Source organism: Pelobates fuscus, chromosome 6 (assembly GCF_036172605.1).
Source record: "Pelobates fuscus isolate aPelFus1 chromosome 6, aPelFus1.pri, whole genome shotgun sequence".
In the NCBI taxonomy this organism is placed as follows: domain Eukaryota; kingdom Metazoa; phylum Chordata; class Amphibia; order Anura; family Pelobatidae; genus Pelobates; species Pelobates fuscus.
In genome coordinates, this window is record NC_086322.1 from 179,698,288 (window position 1) to 179,718,766 (window position 20,479).

At 40.5% G+C, this 20,479-nt stretch overlaps 1 protein-coding gene across 1 annotated transcript in view; it reads left to right on the forward strand.

Moving 5' to 3' along the window:
• The first annotated feature begins 361 nt into the window (after positions 1-361).
• TMEM131L (transmembrane 131 like) overlaps positions 362-20,479 on the forward strand; it is a 117,874-nt gene continuing 97,756 nt past the window's right edge. The window contains exons 1-3 of the mRNA XM_063458538.1: positions 362-618; positions 1,235-1,305; positions 17,611-17,657. Coding sequence (XP_063314608.1) covers positions 501-618; positions 1,235-1,305; positions 17,611-17,657 — 236 coding nt within the window. The 5' untranslated portion in view covers positions 362-500. The remainder of the gene's footprint in view (positions 619-1,234; positions 1,306-17,610; positions 17,658-20,479) is intronic.

The following is a 20,479-nucleotide window of genomic DNA, read 5'->3' on the forward strand; positions in this document are numbered from 1 at the left end:
TTTTAATACATCCTAAAGGGCAACAAAACGCATTTAATGCCATGTATTCACTGAGCTAATCATTGTATTAAAATGAAACCTGAATTACAAGATTTTAGGGTAAACTAGTCATTCTGTGACTATAGCTGAGTTGGAGAATAATGGCACCAAATCACATATTTCTGTCTAGATGTTTACAATTCACATTTTACTGCAGACCCCATTATGAAGGTTTGATAAAGCCTGAGTGGTTGGGGGATATAATGCATGGCATGCCTTACTAGGGCAGGCTGCTAACAATAATATTTGGGGAGGGCACACAGAGAGCCATCCCTGCTTTGTGTCCATGAGGCTCTTAGCACCTCCCTGTGGTGGCTGTTCACAGACACAGAGCTTGCTGGTGCACGCAGACAGAAGGGGGTGCGCTCATACGGCGCGCGTTCACGGAGACTCGGAGCCCCACGTGTGCACGCCCTGCGCTGCTGACACCCGAGCACAGAGCTAGCAGCAGCAGCAGCAGCATGGCCGGGCTGCTTCACCCGCATAGGGGCAGCCACTGCTGCACCGCCACGGCTGTCAACCTCCTGCTGGGGGTCTTCCACGTCCTGCTGCCCTGCTTTCGGCAAGGAGGGGGGCAAGGTGAGGCAGCTAGAGGGGGGAAATGGCAGAAACACAAAAGGGGGAGATGGCAGCACGCCTTCCTATGGAGCTAACCTCTGCTGCAGCTTCAGTGGGGATGGAGGAGAAGAAATGGGCCTGCTTTGGGCAACATAGATCTGTTTTGGGGGATTGTGCATTATTTGTTTGGGGGTGCTAAGCAATGTGGGGTGCAGAAAGACCCCCCTTTCTGCACCCCACATTGCTTAGCATTGGTGGTGTGCATTGAGCTGCTAGGGCAGATGGTGACAGGGGGGCACTGAGGGCGTCAGAGAGAGTGGGCACTGGGCTGTGAGTGTAGTATGCCCACTGTCAGTAGGGAGCCTTGTATGGCAGCTAACCACCCCCTGGATATTGGCCACATACTCTCTATTCTAGTGGTGTGGTGACCTCCTGGACATGTCCTCAACTTTAACGTAGCTGATCCCATCGGGTCATCTGAGAGGCTTCCAAGCAGCTGCTATTGCAAAGTATTGTTTCCCTTGGCTGCTAGGTGTGTGCATGTATGGGGATATGCCATGCTTGAATCCTTAACCTTTTGTTCAGTTGCCTGGGATTAAATTAGTTCTTTTGTCTTTGTGTTTTGTGCTACCCATAGTCATTGAGCCGGTGCCCAGCATGGTGGAGCTATGGCAAGCCGAAGATGCAGAGCTGATGCTTCCCACACAGGTGAGAGCTGGTCACATTTGCAATAAACAGTATCTGTCCCCAAGAGCTTGCAATCGATGTTTGCTGTTTACCTTTGCATGCTAATAAAACGGTGTTTGGAACCTTGTGGTTCACACAAAAGTCAACTCTCTTTGTTGTGTTAAATAGTGGCTGCTAAAATTGGCACTATTTGACACTTCCTTCAGACCTTTAATTGTTTTGAGAGAGGAGTTATTTGGCATTGTGTGCATTGTACAATGTGACTATATATTTACCCCTGCTGTAGCTAGGATGTGGATGTAAACTATGTCACTTTCCAGTTTACAGGATAGACTGCTACTATAATCAAGTAGACTTTATCCATAAACAAACCATGTGGATTTTTTCTTCTGCTAACAATAGGGCTACGTGTGAAACAGCCACTGTTCCATGTGAGGCAGGAGATTCTATAATTTGGCATCTATAAAATGTTAACATTGTTTTGGCAGATCTGCTTAATATTTCTTTCTGTTATGGCATTGGAGAGTTAAGTAAGTAAAGATGTAAACAAGAATGAAGAAAAACGTAAACACAATACTATTGACTTTTAATAGTGTTTTGCTACATTAAAAATAAAGCCAGTGTCTTATTGAATGATTTGCCCTAATAAATAAAATTCAAATGGTTCCAGTCTGTTAGCATGAAGTGATAATGTGGTAATTTTTTTTTTTTTTTTACATTATTATTTTTTTTTGTGAAGAAGAATTTGCACTCTAAGCCATTTCTGTTTTCGCACTTCCTGTTTCTCCAAATTGAAGGTAGTCATCATGCCTTTAGATTATTGGAAGCGTTTGCTTGCAAGCAGTATTTTGTCAGTTTATTTGCATTGATGCGTGATTGAGAATGCTTTGCTTGATTTACTCATGACAAGCGTTGGGAAAACAACTTTACATCATAAAAATCCTGACCATTCATCTGCCCTGGAGGAGGAGATCAAATGCTGTCTTTGTTGTTTTGGCTTTTTTTTTTTTTTATCCTTGCAATGTCGAAACGACTGACACGTAACTATGTAAAAAGATAAATATGTAATATATATTTTTTGTTTGTTTTCTGTTTTTGTTTTACTGATGCATTCCATGTGTTTATTGTCTAATACCAAATTTACCAACTCAATTGCAATAATGGTGTTTAGTTACATTGGCATCAATGGATGAGATACCAAGAAATCATATCAGAATAATAATAAAAATGGAGCATATTTTTTCTTCTTCAATGTAGAATAGTCACCATACAGACTGCAGGAGATTTGTACAAGTATCACTAATACGAAGGTGAGGCCGGGTTCTAAAAGTGGAGCAATCGCCATGGAAACTAATATAATCAGCAAGGATAGTCTGATGGTTCACATGGTGATTGCTCTACTCACTTTCCTGTTGGTGACACTCTTACAAGTCCTCAGTATTTCTGCCCTTTATAGCCTTAAATGACATCTTCGAAAAACATTTTTTAATCTGTCCATTGAATGCTTTGCAAAATGTCACATTTACACACTTCTATATTAATACTTGATCTGCGGTTTACCAGCTGAGCTTATTGAGAAATGGCTGTATCAATGATATTTTGCTAAATTACTTGAGATGACGTTTAAGTTGATTCTTGATAATCTTTTTTTTACTGATGCATATGATGAATATTACATTCGATGTTTATACTTCATGTGAGTTTGCTTATTTCAAAGAATAATATAACTTTTTGTGAGACACTACAGTTTACTGCACTGAAGTTCCGTAACCTGTTATCTAATATTTGCTATATTGAATTGCCTGTGTGTCCTTTGTGTAAATATGTGTATGCCATTATTAGTCTGCAATAAATCATATGGACTTTTGCACGATATACTGTTAACAAACACAATTTATTTATATGAACGTGAACTTGATACTGCTTTGATTCTGTACCATCATCCACTGTCCTTTGTTAGGCCTTACACAGGGCATGCCATTGTGCCAAATACATGTATGACAAACAAACCCTTTTGCCAGAATACTGCACCTAGAAGTCAAGCGGGGGGGGGGGGGGGAGGAGGGGGCGGCAAGTGACTGCAGCCCAGCTCAGGCAGCCTGCAACACCCACACTGTGCCCGATAAGATTACAGCAGGGTGGAGAGAGACATGTTTTAGTTAGATGCCACATTTAATTTATTTTAAATGTATGTTTTGTTGTTGTTGTTTTTTTTTATAACCCATGCATGCTGGTAGGGGGGGGGGGGGGGGGGCAGGAGGAGGAGGAGGAGGTTGTGGATTATGAAGACATTGAGTCATATACCAGGTATCAGAACTCCAGACCAGTGATGGCTAACGCTGGCACCTCAGAACATTTCTACAATGCTCAGCCACCCTTAACATCTTGGGAAAAGTAGTTGACACACTCTCTCCACACCTGCTTCCCTCCCCTTCCCCCCCCCCTCCCCAAAAAAAAGAGGACAGAGGGGGTAATTTATGAAAGTGTTCTCTTATAAAATGTGGAGGAGTCAACAGTGGACTGTCTGCCTGGTTTCCATGGCGATTGCACCACTTATAGTAATTTAGAATAGTTTTTAGAAAGAATGCTCGGATAAATCTCCCCCTGCTTGATTCTGAGCAGGATGAATGCTTGGTCTAGTTATGTGTTTACAGCTTTATTCAAGAGTGCTTGTGAGAGAAGCATGAAGGGGTCTAATGAGTTAAATTTTCTAGGCCGCATTTCAAGCCAAAGTTTCCTGACTTTTGCCTTGGAAGAAAGTGTCAGATATCATCTGCTTGTTTTTCACTGCTTGAGCGTCTGGGCTGTTGTACACCCTGAAACACACTGATGGTAAAATGATTAATTCCAAGTGGTAATATCAGTTTTGGTACAAATCCTCTAATCCCAGAATTATTTGTATTAGTTGATCCTAATTAGTTGACTTTTATTCTCAAGATAATACATTTTTAATTGCTCTAAACTGGTGGGGGGAATGAACAAACCTAGCATAATCAATCCTTAGAAAGACAAGGGTGAGTTGTCCATCGCAGGGCATTGTATAGTGCGTTTCTATTGCCACACAGGATTAAGGTGTTCGGTTGTCATGAGTTCCTTTGTGTTCTGCTGTATATTTTTCATATCTTGAATAAACTGTGGTTATATTCCGTTTTTCTCTCTGTCATTTCACCACTATGATGTGACCCTAACAGGCGCTAGGAGGGCAGTTAAGCAAGCATGGAGACAGGCCATTAATTTAGCTCTTTTCATTGTGTTTGCTCATTATGATGATGATAGCCTTTGTTTGATCAGATTACCAGGGAGATGCTGGTATGTGCTTGTTGGCTGGAGATAGGAGACTGCCACCCCCCCCTGTTGTCGTCTCCATGTAATTGTGAGCGAGCTGTCACACAAAAGGAGCAGCACGCTTATTGTACTGTCCTTTAATCAGCAGGAGGGTGTGCGTGTGCATGAAGCTGAATCCTTAATGTACATCCGAAATACCAACACAAGGAGTGAAGCCTGGGTTCATTATCATTCTGCACAACTGCCAGGGGAAAGGGGTGGGTGGACAAATGGGCAGAGGCACCCCTGGGATTCAGGTCTTTGAAGCAGCGTTTAATATTCAAGATGAACTCTACTTTAAGAATAACAGATTTAGAAATGGATTCCTGGAAAAAAAAAAATCTTTCACTACCCTTAGAGATTAGTCGCTCTTTTGTTTCTATACCTTGGACAAAGGGAAAACTTGTGCCTCCTATTGTCTAAAGCATCACTGCAACCATTTGTAAGCACTCAACCATTATTAATCTGAACGTATGTTGAATGCCTAATGTCAGAGAGGTTCATTTAGCATTGTTATCAAGTTGACACCTGAGTTCTCACATTCTGTATTCTACTTGTCCAAAATAAAAAAAAATCCCTCACTTTGTTAACTTTGGTTTAAGTTGATGGTTTCTACTTTTCCCATTTTTGGCTGTGGGATGCAACAAAAAAAGTGGTCACTATCCTCCCCAATTTCTATATTAAATAGGGGATAGTTGACTATTGCCCATATTTACTACTGATGCAATCTGGGTCATCTATGGAAGTTGGAATTGTTAGAAATCCTCTCTTCAAAAGAGAACCAAATTGGTGTTTCTCATGTTTGCTTAATCTACTATGTCTAGGGGCTGTAGATGGTGGTGCAAATGAGGGAAAGATATCTCTCACAATGTATCAGAGCCATGTGAATTAATACCTTGTTTTGGGCATGCCTAACTGTAAGTGAAATGGAGCACAGTGCTAATGAATGGGCCAATACCTTGCCTCATGAAGGTGACCACTCTCTCATTGTTATAGGAACACTATGGACATTAACACAACATAAGTGCATTTCATAGGTTTTGGACTCCTATTCATGCCATTTTGTTTTAGCTTAGCTTAACCTCTGACTGATTGAAAGGTAAACTGCATCTCCGCCAATTTGAGACAAAAATTGTGCTAAGGATGCACATAATAATATGACAATGACTGACTGTGGGGCAGTGTCATGTCAGCAGCTTGGCTCTCATTACCTGAGTTGAGTACATACTCGGAGTACCTCTTGTAAGGAAGTTGCTTTGTAAAAAGGGTGTGTGTGGCAAAGGGGGTGGAGTTACAAAATGCCTAATCCCTTGGCACCAACTGGTACACATTAAGGTTTCTCTCCTATTGTGGGGGACATATTTCAAGTCTCTTCCAGAATAATGATGTTTATATAATATTAAACTTAAATTAACATGCTTGCAAGTTATCATCTGCTCACTCCGCAAAAGTCTGCTGCACACTGGCTGCAACTTGATCTTTAGTGTATAGACCGGCCCACTCAGTGATGGCACGCCATAAATGTTTTTTAATTTATTTTTTAATTAGTTTGTTTCAAGGTTTTAATGACAGATTTTCTTGGATAACTATTAAAGGAACACTATAGTCACCTAAATGCCTTTAGCTAAATAAAGCAGTTTTAGTGTATCGATCATTCTCCTGCAATTTCACTGTCATTTAGGCGTTAAATCACTTTGTTTCTGTTTATGCAGCCCTAGCCACACCACCCCTGGCCAAAACGGCTTCATTAAGTTAAAGTTGTTCAGGTGACTATAGTGTCCCTTTAAGAATGTAAAACAAATGTATGTTTGTTTTTTTTTATTTAATTTTTTTTTATGATTCCTAAATCAATGTTTTTGATTGTCACAGGTGGCTAAACTATTTTCACAACCAATTTAAAGGTTAACTATACTACAAGCAGGCATCTGTGGTATAATGTACAGGAGCTTTACATCCTGTTTTGAGCCTGTGTCAGACGTATGCAGACGCTGACATTGTGGAGAATGTAAAAATGCATAATTTGGAGATGATAATGAACATATGAAACTGCTGAGTTTTTTTCCAGATATTATCTGTGTGCTTGTCGGACATTGTCAGAGGCCTATGGTGGGTTGGCATTTTGATACCAAAGCACGCAACTGAGTAGAAATGTATTAAATTACACACTGCAGGATGTTCCTATCCCAACACTACTCAAAATGAACACCAATAGTGTTATTTAGTAAAGTGAGAATTTATGGAAAATTCTGTGTAAATTTAAAGTATAAGGCCAAAAGATCCAACCTGATCACATAGCTGACTGGGAGAATTCTTCAAGTTTTGCTATTTTATCCTTAATGGCACCCAGACCACTTCAACTAATTTAAGTGGTTTGGGTTCTGTGACCCTTTTGCACTTTGTGCGGAAATGTAAAACATTGCAGTTCCAAGTCTGTCCTCTGTCGTTGTCTACCAGACAACCACTAGAGGGCTTCTGGAATCCAAACAGACTTTTGGTCCGTTATCTGACGCTGGACATCATCACGCTCTGCATGAGGACCTCCAGCGTCAGATTTTCCCCATACAAAGCTTTCCTATGGGGAGGTCTAATGCACGCGTGGGGTAGGCGCATGGGCGGAGCCTGACCCAGCGCCGAGCGACATCGACGCTGGATTCAGGTAAGTGGGAGGGGAGGTCCGAGGGAGGGGGCCTTAAAAACCTATAGTGCCAGGAAAAGAGCTTTGTTATCCTGGCACTATAGGATCCCTTTAAAATTCATTTTTCTCATTGTAGTGTAAAATTCTGTAAGACAAACCCTTTTTAAAGCAGGTTTATATTCCTAATTCTTTAGTGCCTCTGTCCATATGCTATTTCGGTCCCCCCTGTTTGCAATAAAAATGTAAGAAAAAAAGATTTACTTACCTTGTTCCAGCAAGGAGACTCCCCAAGCGCTCCTTACCTCTCTAACTTCTGTGACAGCATGGAGGAGGCATCCTATGGCGCTTTCCAATCTAATACTTCTCATAGAGCATTGTGGACCTGGTGGGCATGCAAAGTGAATGCTGCACGCTTCCAAGCTTCCCTATAGGAAAGTATTGAATTATTGCTTTCCTATAGGGGCTTCTCCGTCCCGTGTTTTACTCTCAGTGCTGTGGAAGCGCCTCTAGTAGCTGTCAGAATGACGACTGCTAGCGGAGACTTTACTCCTGTAATGTAAGCATTACAGTTTCTCCAAAACCTTGAGATGGCCTTGGTGACTTGAGTGGTGCTTTAGTTAAAGAACACTTTTGCCCATGTTAATATAGTGTGCCTTATGTGTCAGAAGGTTTGTAGCACACAAGGTTCATATCATGGCTTAACCTGAGTTACTTTGCCTAAAGTATAGTTTGTCACCACATTGATATCCAAACACAAATGTCATACAAACATTTAGCTTACTATCTACTCTTTATCCGCTTTAGTTTGTGTTTTAAAAACATACATTATGCATAGCTTACATAGAATAGGTTAAAAACAAACAGTGGGCTAGGAATATGTCAGGTATAGAAGTTGGTAAATGGACAACTGGAGAAAAAAGGGGATGAGTGGAGATTGGATTGGTGAGAGAGACAAGTGGAATGGAGGGCTTGTTGGACAAAAATGGGGTCATGTATGAGGATTTGTAACTGATGAACGTCTGAAAACCCCCCAATATGATTTCACATCTGCAAAGAATATTCATCACTTTATTCACAAACTACAGCCAAACTTTATTTCTTCACACAATCTCATCCATGGAAAGAGAGAGACACCCGCACCCACCCCCCACTCCCCCATACATATATCTAACGTTACGACTACAAAGCACTGGCCCTCCGTACAAATGCGTGCCTGCATACACTTCTAAAACCTACAAAGTGTAACAATGTATTTATACTTTTCTAACAAAATGTTAGCCTACATACAAATAATAACAAAAAAGGTGTACTGTATAAAACACAGAAGGAACGTACGAACACCCCAGAAGTGTACCTCACATACACCAGTACAGATATATACAAAAAGCAGATCTATACAACCGACCCAAAAGGATAGGTGTAAAGATCAAAAAGGGGGTAGTGCACAAATATACATAAAATACAACCTGTATATAACAAGAAGTAATCTGGGAAGATTCTATGGTATAAAAAAATACACACAATGGTGAAGTATGTAAAGACCAGTGACTTAATCCCAGAGGTAGAAAACTTACAAAAGCCACTGATGGTCTGCGCTTATCTCCCCTTGATAGTGAATTTATGATCTCAATGAAATTTTCAAGGCCCTCAACATCCCCTTCCCAAATAATAAGTATATCATCTATGTAGCGTCGCCAGAGGACGAGGTCCCCCCCCAGGGTACGGTCCCAAATGGATACATGAAGCCTCCCAGTGGGACAAATACAGATTTGCAAAACGGGGGGCAAACCGCGTCCCCATGGCGACGCCACATAGCTGCCAATAAAAAGTGGAATCAAAACAAACAAAAAAAAAATTCTTTGTAAAGGACAAAATGAATACAAGTAACCAAAAAATCAATCTGAATGGAACTGAAAACGTGTTGTTGGATAAGCACGTCCCTGATAACCTCCAAACCCTTATCCAAGGTGGAACGCGGAAGTTTCTGTAATCCTGTATATACAGCCGTCCACTTATGCGTTCCAGGGTGGAAAGCGTAAGTGCCGAACGCTCGCGTCATGAATGCGGACGTCAATAGAACTGTCCAATGGAGAACGATTATTGACGAAACCCGGAAGTGAAAATTACCACTTATTTCATTTTTTTTTTTTTTTTAAATTCTTTATTTTTGTTGTGCATATGTGTAGTACAGGCAGGTGAGAGGTGCCCCAAGAGCAGTCCTCCAACATTTCCCACGCTCAACATGCGGGGCACAAGATGGACAAGCACAATTTTATATTGATGACAGGTATAAGCAAACGATTGTATAGTAAGATGCATATGTCAGGGTGAAATATTCAGAGGTGTGACAAAAGTAGAAAAACATGACACGTGCAAGTATAATATTAACATGGCGATAGCAGGGTAGTAAGCATCATTTTCTGGTATAACATGCTAGATTTAAACAGACTGATAGCTTAATTGTATGCTTGCTTGGTTAATGACATGGTAGATTAACATAAGTCAGAGTATTCAGGTATTAAGTAGCATATAGGTAGGCAGTAAACCATCCACATGAGTGAAAACAAACATTTCTTAATGGGATGTACATTTAGATCTAATTTAGTGGTTTTATTAATACAAAAACAATCTCTGTACTTTCACCGGCTGCTTTGTGTTGAACTGCTCGAAATCCTGAACTGTTGGGTTGTTCACAAACACTTCTTTGTCCAAGTAGATCTTCTGAGCTTTGTTTGCCTGTGCAAGCTGCTGATTGATGTGATCTTGCGCTTTGCGCAGCTCTCGTTCTTGCCTTTTCTGCTGCCGTTTTAGGAGTGTCATTTCCCGGGCGACATGCACTCTCTGCCTATCCCACTCTGCTGCTTTTTGTCTCTCTTCCTCCTTAATTCTCAGGTGCTCTTGTATCTGCTGCTGTTGTATATTTTGTTCTCATATGCAGCTTCGACTTCCTATGCTGGGGAGGAGCGCGCAGCTTGGTCCTGGGACTGGGGAGTCCTGTGTGGTACTGTGTTCTCGTTGCTTAGTTCCCCTTTCTCCAATGCCATGTGGGGCAGTAGTGTCGGCGGCCATCTTAAAGGGTGAGCCGGTGCGCTCTGGTGTTACAGCTCCGGATCAGCCAGGTAGCAGTCTCCCCTGTGGGGACCGGGATATCCCCCCCGGTCCAAAGGGGGGGGGGGGTGACCGGAGCCGTGCAGGCCTCAGGTCAGTCGTTTGGTAGTAGTGGCCGGGACGGAAAGCGAGGCAGCGGCCGTCCGCCCCACTCCCCTCCCGGGTAGGCCTCAGTCCCAAGTCCCCGAGCATCTCACCAGGACCCAGAATCACACGGTATCAGGAGCTCCAGCTGCACTGGGACACTTCAGGGTCTTGTTCCACGGGTTTCCAGGGTGTCACCAACTTTAGAAGGCCGGTTTCTAGCCAGAAATAGCCATTTCCCTCAGGAGCCGTGGTGACTTGCAGCCTGCCAGCATGGCCGCCCGGCCCCGCCCCCCAGTACCACTTATTTCTATGTATATAAAAGGAAGATTTCCCATCTAGTATCCGATATCCCTGATGAAGTCTACCCAAGACGAAACGCGTTGGATTTAGGATTTGGACATTTGTTTTTTCTATTTTCTATTTATTCTTTTTTTTTATTGCTATCTGACTACTGCTCCACTTGCTGTCGGTTTATGGACCTTTCCACATAGTTCCATTTGTTAGTGGATATATGCTGACTGACTGCAATCTTAATGTAAGTGCAATCAGTGAAATAAATTGTGTTTTCTTTTAACTGTACTACTCTATATGGGTTCTTTCCTTTGAGGACCTGATTCATCAAGAGTCCCTTCATCCATTTTGCAAGATTCCCTTGCTTAGGAAGAAACACCTTTTTCATCTATACCCCACTATCAAGGGGAGATAAGCGCAGACCATCACCAGGTCCATCTAGGCTTTTGTAAGTTTTCTACCTCTGGGATTAAGTCACTGGTCTTTACATACTTCACCATTGTGTGTATTTTTTTATTCCATAGAATCTTCCCAGATTACTTCTTGTTATATACAGGTTGTATTTTATGTATATTTGTGCACTACCCCCTTTTTGATCTTTACACCTATCCTTTTGGGTCGGTTGTATAGATCTGCTTTTTGTATATTTTCTACATACAAATAAACTTTGCGTATAGTCACACATACAATTTACAGATACTGTACTCTCTAGCAGACCACTTAGATTTGTAAACTCTTGATAAATACAGCTATGTATTCACACACTGCACTGATGAAGTGGACGGAATCATGAATTTTGTGCGGATTGTTGAACCCTGCACATGCTGACATATTTGCACTTTTGTGCTGGGGCTAGATGCACCCCGGCACACGACTTGGGCAGCCAGGAACACGAAGAGGAAGTCAGTGATGCGGCATTGAAATTCCTCACCAGGCGCTGGATTCCGGGTAAGTTTTAACCCAACTTATTTAACTAATATGGGGGCGCTGATACATAGTGCCCAAAAGGGCACTATAAAGAAAGAAGAAGAAATTCATTTCAATAAAAGTATTGTAGTAAGCCATTAAGCCAAGAAACTACTTGACCATTTACCAGTCTCAATAAAGTCTGTTTGAATCTTTGCTTTTAAAGGAAACAAACATAACTGAAGCCGTTGCAAATGTGACTTGTATTCATCTTAACCCCTTAAGGACACATGACATGTGGGACATCTCATGATTCCCTTTTATTCCAAAAGTTTTGTCCTTAAGGGGTCAAAGGGACATTTTAAACACCAACTTTCTTTTATCTTAATGAAGTGATTTTGGAGCATTGCAATGGGAAAACATGCTGATTCTGAAAAATGGCACTGTTTACATTTGTAAATTTCCACACCTGTTAGTGGCTGCTAGCCACTAGGATCTTTTGACACATTCATTTACTTGATGTCTTGAGCTAGCATGCAATGTGTCCAGGACTTCTTTGTGAGAAGGATTTGATAGGTCAGTAGTGGTGATTGACGCATGTTGTGCGGTGTCTGTAATCTAAGGTTTACGGAATATACATATATTTGGAGTGTTCCTTTAAAAAATATTTTTTTTTGCATTTCTTCACATTTCTAAAATGCCATTTAAGGCAACATTTTGTAACGTGCACCTGGAATCGAAAACAGGCGTGAATTGAAATACACCCATGTTGTCTTTTCTTCCCCCTTCTCATCATAACGGTTATGAAACAGCTTTCATGGTATCCTTACAGGAATTTCCTGGAAACTATATCCATATGCATGTGCAATACTGTCTGAAAAAGGATAATTAATTCAGTGTTAACAAACCTCATATTCCTGTGTCTATACCTATATTCCCATTAAAGAGACACTCAAGGCAGCAAAGCAGAGCATCGTGGAGATAATCCCCCTCCCATATGCATTTGTTTATATTGTTGTGCTCAACATCAACTGTAATAAACTAGTATTCTTTAATAACATATTCTGTCCTCTACAAAACCACTTATCATTTGTCACTATTCTTGTCTGACCAAATAAAATAGTGTCCATTACAAAGTTTCCTGAATCCACTGTCATTTTCAATAAAAACCAAAAAAGTCCCACCCTGCAGCTGTGCAAGAATTTTCTTAATAGAGCTGGTTGGTTAAATTAGCACATTTATTTTGGTAGTTTCTGCATAGTAGTGGGAATTTGGGAAAACTGGGGTCTGAAGTATGATGCTCATTTTGAAGGTGTTTAGAGTATGCTCTGACATTCTCAGTACTCCTTCACTACCCCTCATACTTCATATCATTTAATTCTGTAGTTTATTTTAACCACACGTTTGGCAACAGAAATGAAATGTTTTAGAATTTGTTTTGATCGTAAGTGGAATATGTTTAACCCCTTAAGGACCTAACTTCTGGAATAAAAGGGAATCATGACATGTCACACATGTCATGTGTCCTTAAGGGGTTGGGATGCAACAATGATTTTTTTTTAACAATTTAGTGGGTATGCCCCCTTTAGCTCCATTGAACTAAGCAGCCAGGATGTAACAGTACTAGTTATCAAATTGACCATCAGAGGGTGTATCAAAGTTATTTTATAAATGTGCCAATTTCTATTAAATCTGCATGTTTTGTAAAATTAAAGACACACTTGTCACACAAGTTTAAATGTTTGGAATGTTCCTTTTAATGTTGGGTGAAGCGGCTGCCGGTCTCTTAACTCTAGAAACTGCTGAAAAGCGTTTTAACAGCTGCCATTTTCATTAATGTAGGCCAAACTAAATTTAGAATAAAAAGGTGGAGTTGATAAAAATGTCCAATTTGCCTCCATTAACTATGTTGCCCTAAATTTGGCAAACTTATTTTACAATGTACTGCAATTCAGTGTATAACGCATGTAGATTACTATGGGCCATCTAATGATCACATTATAGTGTATATATTAAATATATATGGAATGATCATATCAAATAGTAGCATTCTATCTTTGTACTTGAATGCTAGATTACATTTTCCTCTAGGGGCAAATTAATGGGGATTCTCTGCACTATTCATATTTACATCCGGAATCCTGCTTCCTGTTTGTGCAGTAATATGCTGTAAATATAATGCACCATGTCAGTAATCCATACATTATTTTACTTATGTTGTTGGACAGGAATAGGGAGATAGTTTGCTGGTGCTAGTTTTTAAATTAATGAGCAATTTAATATTTATTAAGAGCAGGTAGAAAAAGAAGTATCACGGATTGTGCGTTTGTGGGTGCGCATGTGTGTGATCGTATTTCTGTGTATGCACGCAGTGTCGGTAGGAATATGCTGATTTTCCTGAATGATGATGCAGTATAAGTGTGTGTATTTCTAAGTGTACCTACATGTGCAGCCTCAATATGTATTTATTCTTCTGTGTGTACATTTCGAAATACTGTACATTTTCACATCTTCATGCCAAATGAACATAATTTTAAAGGGATATTCTAAGTACCAAAACTACTTTTAGTGTAATGATGCAGTTTTGGTGTATAGATCATGCCCTTGCAGTCTCATTGCTCAATTCTCTGCCATTTAGGAGTTTGATCACTTGTGTTACTGTTTATGCAGCCATAAGCACACCTACCCATAATGTGACCCAAATAGCCGGCATGAAAACAAAGGTTTAATTTTCAATCAGATGTGACCGCACTATATGTTTACTTCATAAGTCTTTATCTCCTGCTCTGTAAATTGAACTTAAAGGAATACTATAGTCACCTACATTACTTTAGCTAAATAAAGCAGTTTTAGTGTATAGATCATTCCCCTGCAATTTCACTGCTCAATTCACTGTCATTTAGGAGTTAAATCACTTTGTTTCTGTTTATGCAGCCCTATCCACACCTCCCCTGGCTATGATTGACAGAGCCTGCATGAAAAAAAAAAACTGGTTTCACTTTCAAACAGATGTAATTTACCTTAAATAATTGTATCTCAATCTCTAAATTGAACTTTAATCACATAGAGGAGGCTCTTGCAGGGTCTAGCAAGCTATTAACATAGCAGGGGATAAGAAAATCTTAATTAAACAGAACTTACAATAAAGAAAGCCTAAATAGGGCTCTCTTTACAGGAAGTGTTTATGGAAGGCTGTGCAAGTCACATGCAGGGAGGTGTGACTAGGGTTCATAAACAACGGGATTTAACTCCTCAATGGCAGAGGATTGAGCAGTGAGGCTGCAGGGGCATGTTCTATACACCAAAACTGCTTCATTAAGCTAAAGTTGTTCAGGGGTTAACCCTGCAGCTGTAAACATAGCTGTTTCAGAGAAATCGCTATGTTTATATTAGGGTTAATCCAGCCTCTAGTGGCTGTCTCATTGACAGCCGCTAGAGGCGCTTCCGCGCCTCTTACTGTGAAAATCCAGTGAGAAGTCGCTGACGTGCATAGGAAAGCATTGAGAAATGCTTTCCTATGGACTGTTTCAATGCGCGAATGACGACGAAAGAGGGAGGAGAGTTCCCCAGCGCCGAGGGAGTGTTTAAACCCTTCCTCCCCCATCAGCCCGGTGGGTGTGGGGGACCTAAATACCCTATAGTGCCAGGAAAAAGAGTTTATTTTGCTGGCATTATAGTGGTCCTTTAAGTCGTAAATGGCTTGAATTGTTAGACCGCAGGGGCATAAATTATACACCATTAAGCTAAAGTTGTTCTGGCCCTTGTTATTTAATCCCTGTGTAATTCCATCTGTTTTACTCCTCCTCTTGTACCGTTACCCCCAAAGGTTATCATATTTTATTGCAGTCCAGTGGCTCTTCTACAAGGCATCGTTAAGACATGTCATGCATTGTGTGAACTGTGCACATTGTATCCAGGTGTGCACTAAGAAGTAAGCTATGTGTGCAGCTGACTCTCCCTCTCCCTCTCCGGCTGGTTTATTAGCTGCCATGAAGTCTGAGTACCTATAGTGGTCCTTTAAAGGGACACTATAGTCACCTGAACAACTTTAGCTTAATGAAGCAGTTTTGGTGTATAGAACCTCTCCCTCTCCCTCTCCCACGCCTAACCCCACTCCGGCTGGTTTATTAGCTGCCATGTGGTGTGTGTGGCGAAACCGACCTCGCCACGTGTCCTTGGAGGGGGCTGCTTGCCCGCCTCTTGCCTTTGGACTATGGCCCTGCAGGTTAAACTGTTTATTTTCCCTGCAGAAAGGCTTATTCGTGTGATCTGAGTGCCATTCATCTAATAATGTGCAGTCAGATCAAAGCTATCTGGGGATATGTAGAAATGTGTGTTTTATGTACTAAATGTATCAGTATGTAATTTTATGTCTTTTACTGTCTTTTTGTCTGCCATGTGGGTAATGGAGTTTGGCTCTGTCTTTGGAGATAATTAGATTCCTTCTCCAATTATCTCCAGGGCAGAAGGGAGGAAGCCAGGATGCATGGTGGGGATGTTTTACTTTTACTGTTTGAGCCAGGGGGAACAAAAGATACTTTTACTAACTTTTTAACCCCTGGTCTGATTCATGCCATTTTTTTTATATGTTATTCCCCTGAATGGATTGATTGTGAATATGTATTTTTATGCGAATGTGATGTATATTTTGGGAGTTATGAATGTTGTGTAAAAACTGTATTTTCCCTACCTATGATAATTGTATTTTCCTGTGTGTACATATAATTAGTTTACAGGTAGAGGGGAGGGCTATGTGTGGGATGTAACTATTGTGTGATTGGTTAATGTACGTTACTGTGTGTGTCCCTCCCCTTCATGGGAGCACCTAATAAAAAGGGCTGCAAGCTAGCAGCCAGAGAGTTCTATTTTTTACCCTCAACTTGAGTCCTGTCTCTTATTGGGGGAATCTGCTACAAGGGATTGCTATGCTAGGCATATTCCCTTGCTATAATCACTGAGCTCTTGTAAGAGCTTGTTCTTGCTTCGTTCTGAAGGGAGATAGCTGCAGCCTGCGGTGCTTATGGTGTCTGGTGGAGTGCTTGGAGTCCTCTGGAAGCGCTAGGAGCATCTTTCAACGGAGGTACCCAGTCGGGGTGCCAGTTGCTCCGTTACAGTGTGCCTCCTGGATCTCCACCAGTTATTTGTTGAGGTGGTGTGGTGCTCACCCATAAGGCTGGCCTGTATCGTGTAAAGGCACCTCATGTGCCATATGAAGCTGAGCCCGGTTATAGACATTACCAAGGTAAAGCCACTTTAGTGTGTGGGAATATGCCCTGTCTCTTCATGATGTAGTTTTCAGATGGTAAGAAGTAAACATTTTCTTGCAAATAAGTGTTGCTTTCTTTTCAGCATAATACAATGTTTGAGTTCTAAATTTGTCAGTCACAGAATGTATGGACTTTGGTAGTGCTGATTGCTGAATGTAATGTATGTACTGTGAGATTCATGTTATTTGGGGTGCTTTGTGTAAGATGTGGTTGGCTGACTGTTGGTAACAGGGTTTTGTTGATTGGTGTGTGCATTACATGCTCTTGTGACTGGTTTGATGGTATAAAGTGATGGGTACTTTGCTATACCTGTCATACTTGATAACCGATGGGTTGGTGTAGTGACTTTTGTGTGATGTGTAAGAAGACTGGGGTGGGTTAGTGATGTAAAGGAAAGCTATATGGATTGGCTCCTAGAATAAAGAGAATTTGTCAAACCCTGGCCATTCCTATTACTGCAATAGCCTGACAAAAGAAAATTCAATTTAAAAAAACAATTCTCACATTTTTCATTTTGTGGAGATCCACATAACCAGCCAATTGTAGCATTTAATTTTTTTTATCTATCCTTCTATAATGGGATTATTTGTAACTGTCTCTGAATATTGTTGTTTTTTTTTGTGTGTAAATGTAACTTTGTTTCAGGGTATTCTTCACCATTGTGTTTTCCTCCTTTTAATATTGTCTAATTTTGACTGTTATTTTCAGACTGACTCTTCTGGTCAGAATGCTGGGGAACATGCGCAAGAACAATCGTAAGTAGCCGATTTTGTTACTAATGGTTCTATTCTTATCCATCATGTGCATCACCCACATGAAATTAGAATGTGACTGGACAAAGATTTATGAGATTACAAAAAGAGCCATATTAAAAATTGAGTGGCTTTTGATTGGGAGTTTCTTTTCCTTGTCAAGGAGAGGTATGTCAGCTTTCTTTACCTGTGCAAAACATTTTTGGGGGACTTTTAAGTTTTATGGTGTCACTGCCTGAATAATGGTTCTTTTTAAATTAAATACCACACAATTTTTAATACCTAAGCATTTAGGTACTGACTTCATATATTTGAACCATAATTTTATATGCAAGACCCTGGCAACACCCATTTGTGATGCTGATCTAAAGGAATACGTTTTTGTGTTCTGGTTTTAAAAAGACCACATGGTTAGACAGACCTTGTAAGCATGTACCCAAAAATGGTTAGATGCCTTTTCTGTGCTGTGCTTTGCATAACTCTTCATATATAAGTAATGTAAGCTGCTGTGTATTAGTGGTTTGAGTGCACATCCGGTCAGAGATGGACAAATCCAAAGAGACAATTTTACATATTTTCTAAAAGTTCCCTGCTGGAGCCTGACATTGGACTTGTTTCATATTATTTTCTATAGATCACAAACACTACAAACAAACTGCGGGAAACGGCTGAGAGTAATTCTAAAAGAAACATACAAAATACATAGACATAGTGAAGTACAGTCTAACACATCTCATGCGCTGAATAAGAATGCACTCACAAGATAATGGAGAATAAATCGCTCATAGGGTGCCTCCCCCAGTGGATATGGGGGGCTGATGATCCCTTGATTCCTCGTTGGATTTCTTAATGATACTCAGGACTTCAGGTGGGTAGTAGTAGGAAAAAAAGATGTTTTTATTGATAAAAGGTGAATAATCACCATCAATAAAATATATTAAAATAACGGTATGGTCCTACGCGTTTCGTTCTGTAAAGAACTTCCTCAGGGACCGTGTATAAAAATAAAACAATATACAATTATAACAGATTAGAAATACATAAATTGTTATCTATTACAATATACAAATAAAAATACAGAGTCACAGCGTGTTACCCAAATGGATACCAAAAACACTCAAAACACCCGTGTGGTAACCTCTCTATCCACACTAAAAATCACAGCAAGTCATATACATACAGTGGGTGGAATGTTGCGGTTCAGGATTAAATATGATGGTATTGAGGTAGATGAAATAACTGTGGAGATATAAATGTACAAATACCTAGTGCAATATTGTACTGTATGATAAAACTTCAACATACAGTGTATAGCTCAGTACTCACAAGGGGGGAGCCAATTGGAAATGGCTCAGTCCTGACGCCTGTGGGATAGTTAGAAGGGATCCCACTCCCTTCCAAAGTGCAGGTGATGTTCTGTGTCTTTCAAAAAGGAATGTCCACGCCAATATGAAATTGGGGACTAAGTCCTTTTATTAGTAAAATAAAAGTGGATGTACAGCACAGTGAAATGAAATGAAATAAAAATAAAATCCAAACAAACTTGATAAAATCACTAAAATTGTGCTAAAGTGAATAAGTCCACTGTGGGATAAAAAGAATTACTTGCAAAACGCGTTTCGCCCAAGTCCTGGGCTTCCTCAGTTGCTCAAAATGTCCTTCAGATGATTTGTTTATATACCCACTTCAAAGGGTGTTCATTTCCGGGTTCGCGCCGGTATCTCCACTTCCGGTCGCATATCAATGACGCACTTCCGGTCCGCGGTCTTGTTGTTGGAACGCATATGCGTTCCAAATCGTCAATAATTTTAGTGATTTTATCAAGTTTGTTTGGATTTTATTTTTATTTCATTTCATTTTACTGTGCTGTACATCCACTTTTATTTTACTAATAAAAGGACTTAGTCCCCAATTTCATATTGGCGTGGACATTCCTTTTTGAAAGACACAGAACATCACCTGCACTTTGGAAGGGAGTGGGATCCCTTCTAACTATCCCACAGGCGTCAGGACTGAGCCATTTCCAATTGGCTCCCCCCTTGTGAGTACTGAGCTATACACTGTATGTTGAAGTTTTATCATACAGTACAATATTGCACTAGGTATTTGTACATTTATATCTCCACAGTTATTTCATCTACCTCAATACCATCATATTTAATCCTGAACCGCAACATTCCACCCACTGTATGTATAAATTGTTATCTGTTGATTTCTTTAATTATATTATGAGAATACAACTGAATGAAGGTGGAACGCACACTAACCGTAGGTGGAACGCACGTGGAACGCAGAAGTACAATACGATCTACACTTCCGGTTCCGGTTAGCCGAATGCGCCAAATTTGATTGCCAGCAACAGTAGGAGAATGGGAAACAGCTGCACTATCCATCTACAGGACCAATCAAGAGATGGACCCAGGGTACCACCCCTGGAACCACCAATGGACTTAGGGGGTAGCCCTATTTAAAGAGGACTTTGGGAGGGTGGGAATAGGATGTATTTCTAATCTGTTATAATTGTATATTGTTTTATTTTTATACACGGTCCCTGAGGAAGTTCTTTACAGAACGAAACGCGTAGGACCATACCGTTATTTTAATAAATTTTATTGATGGTGATTATTCACCTTTTATCAATAAAAACATCTTTTTTCTACTACTACCCACCTGAAGTCCTGAGTATCATTAAGAAATCCAACGAGGAATCAAGGGATCATCAGCCCCCCATATCCACTGGGGGAGGCACCCTATGAGCGATTTATTCTCCGTTATCTTGTGAGTGCATTCTTATTCAACGCATGAGATGTGTTAGACTGTACTTC